This window comes from Coenobita brevimanus, chromosome 99 (genome assembly GCF_032717465.1).
Source record: "Coenobita brevimanus isolate Jiangsu-jjx chromosome 99, ASM3271746v2, whole genome shotgun sequence".
NCBI classification, from domain to species: Eukaryota; Metazoa; Arthropoda; class Malacostraca; order Decapoda; family Coenobitidae; genus Coenobita; species Coenobita brevimanus.
Window position 1 is genome coordinate 20,885,285 of NC_137052.1, and position 9,973 is coordinate 20,895,257.

General features: G+C 35.8%; 1 protein-coding gene across 1 annotated transcript in view; it reads left to right on the forward strand.

The window, feature by feature from the left end:
- The first annotated feature begins 6,821 nt into the window (after positions 1-6,821).
- The window catches only part of LOC145414460 (uncharacterized), a 25,058-nt gene continuing 21,906 nt past the window's right edge, over positions 6,822-9,973 (forward strand). Inside the window, exon 1 of the mRNA XM_080284017.1 lies at positions 6,822-6,909. Coding sequence (XP_080140143.1) covers positions 6,822-6,909 — 88 coding nt within the window. The remainder of the gene's footprint in view (positions 6,910-9,973) is intronic.

Genomic DNA, 9,973 nt, shown 5'->3' on the forward strand with positions numbered 1-9,973 from the left:
TAAGTAAATATTTCATTAGTAATTGATAAACATGTTCTGATAGGGAAAAAAAAAAAGAGAAAGAAAAAAAAATGTTGTATGGCAGAAAAAGACTGTCTTGGAGCAGTTATTCTCAAGTAACTAAAAGTCAGTGTTAGACACTACATAGATTGTACTGTAAGCTTTTTGCCTTCTTGGTGATGAGGATAGTTCAGAGTTGGCCATACAAGGTTGTGGATAGTATTCTGAGCATCCCTACCTACATTGGGCCTCGTAGGTTTTTCATTTTGTGGGATTTCAGGCTGTTGAATGTTGGCTTTTTAACTGTACAATATCAAGATCAAATCACATCTTTGTATGTTGTTGATTGTTGCCTGTTGTAATGTCAGAGATTGAAAATGTACAGGTAGGATGAAAAAGGTGTTGATTTCAGTTGAATTACAGCCTAACATGCATTTAAGTTTAGGCTAGTCATTATAAAACTAAGTATAAATGCACTTGCCTTTCTTAATATAATGATGGTAGATTTCATGACTGCCTAGATTATTCCAACTATTGTATTTCCATGTTATTTTTCTGCTGTGTGCATAGCCAGCAATCCTATGGGTGGGTGAACCAGCACTTCTCAGGGTCTTTGTTTGCTCCTATAGAGATCTTGTCTTATATGAGTATAATATTAATACAAGTTGAGAGCGTTGGATTTTTTTTTTTTTTTTTTTTTCTTGCAAGTGTTAACTGCTATTTACCTCAAAGTTTATATAACTAGCATTTTATTGCATACATAGTGAGCCAGTTCATAGGGCAGTTTGTTGGTGTGTTTTATTAACTCTTTGATTGCTCTGAGTTTTTGCCGCCTGAATAAGGATTGTCATTTGAAAGCTGGACCATAAAATAGTTTTTTTCTTCTTTTTCTTGGCCAGAATCTAAATTTGTAATTTTTAATATTTTGGTGCCCGAGATTTCTTAAGAAGAAAGTAAACAAATTTGATGTAATTCTACTTTTAATGCTGAGTGGTATTTTGCAGTCAAAGGGTTAAGCTAGATGCAAAGTAGATGTTCGTGTCTCCTGTTAATGATGTTGACACAAAGGGATAAGGGCAGGAGAGATAAACACTCAGTTGCCCTCTGAACTGACCTCATTTTAAGCACTGATTAGTCAGACATCTAGAATTTTTTTGAGATGTTTTGGAGTAACTTAGTGTTGACATTGCTCACAGTTTAATAAAAAATGAAAGAGGGGGGTTGGACATCCAGGGCTGCTATTAATATTAGATTATTATCTCCCCTCTCCTCCACTCCCCCTTCCCCCAAACCAGTTTCCCAGGTCACTTATTATCTCTGAAGACATTAATGGATAGATTATGGCTTATGGATAGGGTAATATTTATGTTGTAGGACTGTAGTGCTTGCTTGCTTGCTTGTGTGTGTGTATTTGTATGTGTGTATGTGTGTGTATAAAGGGCTAATTCTCATGATATGATTTATCGTAGCCATTCCCCTTTGTACACGAAATTGATGGGTTGGTACCGACATAGGAATTAGATATAATTAGACTTTTAACTCTATGTGTTGCAATTCTAAGTTATGGAAGAATTAGGTTTATGGAGAGAGTGACTGGAGAGAGGTGGTAGGCCACTAATGATAGATGAGCAGCACAATGATTACTAACCATTAAGACCTCCACCCTGACTGATGTCACCCCCTTGTGTATACTTTTCTGGGTGTAGGGAGCACTTGATAATTCAGTATGTATATAGGAATTTTAAATTATTGTTATTTTGCCATAAGGAGTATTACTACCTTTAACAGATATTTATCATGTGTATTATATACTATTTAGGATATACAATGCTGATGTGTGACATTAAATCATGACAATAGCAAAGAGCGATATTGTGTCAGTACTGTTTTCCAGTGTTAGGGCCAATCTGTGTGTTTCACATTCAGGCACAGTGTCAGGGCTTCTGTTTTGTAACTAAATAGCAAACCACCCCAAGCTTTGTAATTATCATCATTTTGAGTAGTCAGACATGACAATCAACCTGGTCCATATAGATGCAATCCAGAAAACTAGTACTGTATAGAAAGAAGGGGTGCTCTTCATAAATGGGATGGTAACATTAGAAACCTCATGAATTGAACAGGTGTCATCCACTTGATTGACTCTCATCATTGTTAGTCTGTAAACCCCAAATTTAAGGGTTTATATATATATAAATATATATATATATATATATGATTATATATGCACGAATTGCTCAAAGTTAGTAGTGTCGTTAATGCCTGTTTACATGGCCAAAAAGGAATTGATATAGTTAGCAATCTGTTTAGTGTATAGTGAAGATGTCAACTAAAGTTTTTTACTGCATAATTTGCTAGAACAAGCATTTTTGTTTATAATTTGTCGAGTGTAACCTATAACTGTTGAGAAGCACTATTGGTGTCAGTCTCACTGCACCAACACAGGCAGCACTGCACTCACTGTTACCAGGCCAGATACTGAGATGTCACACTACCTCTGCTCAATACAGTACTTGAAATGTGTTGGTAATTGAACATTGGAAGACATGATATTGCAGTTACAGCTTGTTGTTAATGGGCAGATGAATGCTAGCATGCAGATCTGTATAGAAACAGAGTATTAGTGACACTGAATGCAGAATATCAGCATAAGTCAGTGATTTCGTATAGTACTAAGAATTTTATTACAGTAAAGTTGTGACCTAGCACAAGACAGGGACGGCAAGAAACCATGTTTACGGCATATGATTCAGCTCGGCAGTATTCTCAGTATCCCATGTAGTCTGCTAACTTGCATCTTTGGGGATAAGCCCATGCGGATGAAAAGTGGTTTACTTTATTTGTCTGTCCTGATTATACTGTGTCTTGGTAATGGGTGCAGTGAAGTATTGCAGTTCCCATTATAAGTCAGGGGTGTGTTGCAAATTTTCATAACTACTTACATACAGTTTATACTGTAAATTGGGGGAAGATGTCAGTTCAGTTTTATAAATCGTAGTGGAACTTGATTACTTAGCTTTTCTGTATTGATGACTTAATGGCAGAAAAGATAAATAAATAAGTAGAGAAAGAAACAACAGGAACGGGGACTTAGAGTGAAAACTTACTTTATCTGCAAACACATAATCGAAGATTGTGCTATATAGTGACTTTACTGTAAATGTGTTGCTGATTTGTCAAGACTGGTTCATTTGTTTTAATTGCTGTTAGCATATTGTAAAGTGTTGCAGCATTTTGATCCAGTGTTTTTGAACAGCATTGCCTAAACAAAGTTGATGTATACTTGAGTGGGTTGATGTCAAGTTTTATTTTATTATTATTTTTTTTAAATGAGTGGCAAGTTTCTCATGGTGTACTTTGCCACAGATTATTTGATGATAATTTTTTGTTATTTATTCATGATTAAGTTGCAACTTGGGAATGTAATCCATCATTACTGAACACTATCTTTATTGGTTTAAAGTATTTGCATACTTGTGCATGCACATTTAACTTGTCTGATATTAAAGACAAGGTGCAAGAAACACAGAATTTTGTCACAGTTGGTGTTGTAGCCATGTAGCAGCTAATGTATGCGTTACCTGGAGCAAGGGGGGTCATTTCACTGTCTGGCCTGGCGTGCTATGGTTGTGAACAGTTGTTTCTAAGTTTAGCACGGGAAGCACCATCTCTTCAGCTCCAGCAGCCCACTCCACTCCACACTGAAGAATACCCACAACACCATCATTGCTGATGTGTCTGCATTGCATCAGCTTCACTTAATGTTTGGTATCCTAGCCATTAAACCCATTTGAGCCTTGCTATTAGTGTGTCTACAGGTTTATAAATTTAATGTTATATGTAGCTAAAAATTTGACTGATACGGTTATTTTGTTACATTTAAAGCAGGCATTGCTCAAAGCTACTGTATGTAATGGTAAGACTAGCAGCACTAGGATTTTGATGATAAAACTGCTTTTTGAAGCATGTAGAAGACTGCCATTGTAAAATAATGTACTATTTAAACTATGTGGTAAATTCATAATAATGCCTCATTGTGATTAATGCCAGATTGTAGACTGGTGTGAGATGCTGTCAGAGTGATTAGGTACTACTTTTGTTGAGGTGAGTGGTGTTGGTGTGTGGCAGCTTCACCCTACCATACCTGAGATGGTGCTACCTTATTATCGTTGTTGACACTCGCCCACAGTGTCATGTACTCTAGCCTAGCACAGATGCCAGCGCTCTCTGTCGTATGCCAACTCAAATTCACTGCTTTACCGTCCATTGAACTTTCAGCACTATCTGACATAATATGAAGTCACTATTAATTGAAAACGAATATTAGTTGGAAGTTTTTAGTACAGTAATACTTGAAATAGAAGCCATTTTGAGAGGAGGAGGTTAATGAGTAACCTCTGGTGGGGCTTCAGGTATACTGTTTTATTACAGTAGCTTTTAAAGTTGTCACTACTGCTTATTCTTTTATGAGTTAAGTCACCAAGAAAGGTAGGATTTCCTGAATACTTTCTCTCATTGATTTCTTGACCAAGTTTATAACCTCAGCATACCAAATAAAACACATGTACTAGACTTAGATGCCATACAGAGCTTACTGTTCTACTCTATTCATTGCTGCTGCCATTTTGTAGCTTGGTAAGGAAGTATTAAATACTCTATACTCTTTTTTGTTTGTTTTGTTTTGTTTCACATATATACTGTATGATGATTATGAACATAAGTAACTCGGGAGAAATACTAATTAAATTCTTAAAGGTAACGTGCAATGAACACAGCTTTATGTGATTATCTTGCCCAGTCATTGATGCATTGAATTTTATATGCATTGATAAGTGGCAGAAAAGGTATAAATAAATCCACTATGATAATAGAAATGAATCCCGATGATGTCATTCTTGCTTGCTAGTTCCTCAAGGTGGCTGCTTTCTCCCCTCCCCCCCCATTACACTTATCTGTGGCCTTGTGTTTCAGATGTTTATAGTTTTCAGAAGCACGGGATGTTAGGACCCCCCCCTCCTCCTTCCAACTCCCCATCCTCTCATTGACCCAGGGAGAGCTGTATGATGATGCAGCAAAGCAAAACATTCATCATAGTTGGTCTCTAGAGCCTGCCACTTTCTTTCTAGGGTCCCTTCATGTTGTATATTATATATGAGCCTTATCATTGCAGATCTATTAAGTAAAATGCACATGCACTGTATCATATAAAAGGATGCCAAAGATTTGATGTGTTGGTGTCTGCTGTTGTTATTTGTGGATGTCTCCTTGACCTTTTTTATCGGTGATTGATCTTGCATGTTCCAGTTCGTTTAAGATTTGTGGAGCTGTAGTCTTCCTAAAACAGATACATAAAACACTATTTAGGGGCTGCCATAAATAACTTTCATTTGAGATGAAATTTCTGGGGAATTGTTATAATCTTCCAGTTGTATACCTGACAAGTTCTTACTGCAAATAAGTACTTGTGTCACTAAGGTGATGTGGCAGTGCATATTTACTTCTCAGTCATATTAGAAAGCCCAGTAATAGATATTTGTCTTTTCTTGTACTGTAATTGTTCACTATTTAGACTATGGCATTAGTTATTCCACAAAGTTGTTGAGGATGCAGTAGTATATTTCTGGTGTGATCAGGTATTATAAGATAGGGCTAACTTAGAGATTCTTTAGGCGTAGCTAGACCACGTGGACGGTTTTTGCAATCCTGTGTATTGCAATGGGTCACTATTATACTTGTGCACTACCTGCTGTTATTGAGGAATATATTTACCATTTTAGGAATGTAACTGAATAGTTTCCAAATACATATCACTGAATGCTGTACTGAGATTTTAAATCTTTCAGCTGTAGTGTTTTTGACCATAATCATATGTTGTACTCCTATGTATTCGATTTAATATTTAAGTTAGTGCTGTTGTGTGATTGTGTAATCTTTGTAGATCACTCACACAGCTGCTAAGTTTGCATGGTTACAACAAGGGCTATGATCACCTTACCCACGTGTTAGTTTGTAATTTTCTATAGTACAGTATGCTTTTTTATATAATATGCATATTTGGATTATAATTATCAAGTTTGAGTATAGTAGTTTCTAGGATTATTTAATATTGAGGGAAAGTCATGCAGTCATGTTGAAGTACAGTACAGGTATATTCCAGATTCAGAAGAGAAGGAGTTCTCATGGTAGTTGAATTTTTAGTGTCTGCATATTTCCTGGTGGACACTTGAGAGTATTGTATAATTAATTGAGCATCATCAGTTGGTGTTGCACAGTATATGTTCAGAAAATATATGCTCCCAAAATTCTAGATCTGTATTGGAAAATATATGTATGCTTATGTATATATGTGGGTAGTTTGCTTTGGTGTGGAAAGTTCATATTGAAAGATATTTATCATTGATACTTGAGCTTTTTATCAGTATGTAATTGCCATTTATTGAGGGAATGAAGTAAAATGAATAAAAGTTGAACATTTTAAGGAAGTTATAAACATTGACTTGAAAGTGATTATAAATTTTAAGATGGATATAGCTGATTATTATGGGAGCTATGCTAGTTTCACAATACTAACACCTTTTCAGAGATACGTGGTATTGGAACACCGTTTAAATACAAATTTATGCCTTTCAATAAAACTCCTGACATATATTATACGTACATATATTTTGTACTGTGAAACTTGTAAGTGAAAGTAGGTACACTATCATTATCTTGTATGTACAAGTTCTGAGGCAAAAGGAGATTGATTCCCAATACCATCTTGTGGAAGTTTAATGTTGTATTGCTATACATAAGTATGGGTAAAGTGTCACTTGATGAGCATGGTCAGGTGTGGCTTTGTCCTCTATGGCCACCAGTATTCAGTGGTCCAGCTTGGGTTTGACATGGTTGTGTATTTGCTAATAGAAGGTAATGCATCACTACTTTTGCCCTATTATATCTCGTAGAGGTTTAGCTTCTGCATGTTTTCTTCGGTACATATATGTATTTTTAAATTTGAAAATTAACATTCCAGAAATGCTCTCCATGATACAGGTAAAGAACTGTGATTGGAAACTGCCAGATTATTATGAGAGAGAATTATCAAATTTGTATTCTAGGCATTTGTGCATACTAGAATTCTTTTGTTTTAGTGCTTGTCGTAATATGGAAAGTACATGAATTTGCTCTCTCTCATTTCAGAAGCTTTATCCTGCCAAGCTGAAGGTACATCCAAGTATTTAAGGCCTGAATACCAGTGTTTGGATCTGATTATTACAGTTACCCTTCCAGTTATGCAGCTAATATATCACTGAATTTTTCCATGGAAATTGAACCTTCAAGATTATACCATAGAAACACGTTATTAGGCTAATTGGTATGAGGAAATCCAAAAATTTCCCTGACTTCCAATTTTGGCCCTCCTGAAAATTTTTTGACCACCCCCCAGGTCATACCTAATATTTATTGTAGGAAACATACAACCTCTAGGAACATAACTGGGCTTAAAAAAGGATTAATTACAGTGTACAAAGTGGTAAATAAGTGGTGATCCCCTGGCATAACAGGGGATGGAATGATGCTTGGGCATCGGGGAGGGATGTATCTGAGGCTGAGGGGCTAGGGGAGGGGGAATGAGCAGTGTCTCTAACCCCTCAAGGGATGAGGCTAGTCCTTGAATCCCTCAAGTTGCTCCCGCCTTCATTTAGGGGGGGCCAATTTCTTGAATTTTCCCATTCAAACCAGATTCTTTCCCACATAACAGGGTAGGGCTCTTCATGTAAACGGCAAAAATTGCAAATGGAACCCACGTAATTGGAAGGGACACTGTATTATTATTATTAATATTATTATTATTATTATTATTATTATTATTATTACAGTATATGGTGACCAGTGTGTAATTTTCCTTAGCAGGTTTTATTCATATCGTCCAAGTCTGCTAATTCAGTAAAACCTCACTATAATGGACTGATTAGGGCCCAAGCCATTCTGATAAAAGCAGCATCTAGACTTCCCTCTGCTAACCCAGATTTTTTTTCCAATATATCAGACATTAGTCCGGATCGCACCGACGGTTTTTCACTACCATTGGAGTACTGTACTGTATTATACATTCAGTTCTCTAATCACATGGTATAATATATATAATTGTATTGTGCACAGATAAACATGTCTTTTTATTTACCTTATTGTGGTGAACATAGCTGAAATGGCCAGGCAGTCCAGACCGCTTCTGGGTTTATCGTACTTTTTCTATGTACAGTATAAGAATTTTGTCCGGTCGGCTCCTTGATTCTGATAAAAGCGAATTCCGGTATATCGCTGTCTGTTTTATTGAGGTTTTACCACACTTTTCTTCTTATGGTCATTTTCCTTTTTTATAATCCTTGCAGCCCTGTGCATTTCCTTTTATCCTACTTCCCTAACATAATCTTTCACCTGCTTGTGCTTTATATCACACTATCACATGTTACTTTTTAGTCTTCCATCGGTTCTTTTGTGTTGTCTTACCACACTTTTCTTCTTATGGTCATTTTCCTCTTTTATAATCCTTGCAGCCCTGTGCATTTCCTTTTATCCTGCTTCCCTAACATAATCTTTCACCTGCTTGTGCTTTATATCACACTATCACATGTTACTTTTTAGTCTTCCATCAGTTCTTTTGTGTTGTCTTGCAGATGGGTATTAGACAATTTATTTTCATTATAGTCTTTCTCAGCACTTAGATAGTGTTTGACACCCAGACATTATATTTGGCATTACCATGCTACTGAGTACTGTACTTGCAGTTATTTATATCTTTGTTCCCTTAGGAACCATTTGTGCCTTCCATGAAATTTCCACTGGAATATTGTGATTTTCTGCTTCTAAAGCTGTGACATTTTGTTGCTTCATATACTGTGCTGATGCTTTGGAACCAAAGTGCTTGAAATGCCCTTCTTCCTTCAGAGCTTGACTCTGTCTTATTAAAATTTTCCAGTGAAATTTCTTTTTTGTTGTCATTTTAGACATTGTGTCTTAGTTTTTCAGTTAGTACCTTTTCTGACTCAATCACCAGCTATTCTGATTTCACTTTTGTCCCCATTCAAACAAGTTCCTTTCTTAGTCATACATAATTTCCTCTTGTAAGATAAAACTGCATGAAACTGCAGGATAACAGAGCATGATTTATGTAGACTGTGTTCCTACTGTGAAGACCTGATGTACTTCACTGAGGATGTTGAGTATTACAGTTCTGCAGATGAGAAGAGCCTGGTTGTGTGAGTTATGTTGTCAGGGGCAAAGCAGAGTTTGACCTGTTGAACTAGCTGGAGCACTGATACTGCTGCCCATGATAGAGCATTTTCTTTTAGTGTACTCTGAAATGAAACTGAGCAGTTATTTAATGTGTGTTCAGTCTGCCATAAATACTATATATGTATATAATTATCTTGTAAGTAATGCAAGTCAGGCATGTGTAAAAGTATTGAACACAGGGACATGATGTGCAACACAAATCTCTTCTCCCCCTCTCAGAAAAAAAAAAATATATGTATATATATATATATATATATATATATATATATATATATATATATATATATATATATATATATATATATATATATATATATATATATATATATATATATATATATATATATATATATATATGTAAAATATGGAAAATTGCTCCAAGATGGTAGCATGGTTTCAATTTCTAAACTGTATTATGCTAATTGTGTGTAGGCATTGGAGCGCTTCAGAGTGCAAATGGTAGTCTAGGTATGATATTACGTAACACTAGTGTAAGTGGCCTAATGAATAATCAAGTCGTTTAGTGCACTATTTGATTTATGATTAATGTTATACCGGTGATGTGTGCTGTAAGTGGATGCATCATAAAAACTTTCATTCTAGATTCTAACCCTCTTCCGTTGCACCGGCCTAACTTCGGAGAGGTTTCATTCATTATTCACAAGACTTTTGAGTTCAAACTGTAAAAATTGGA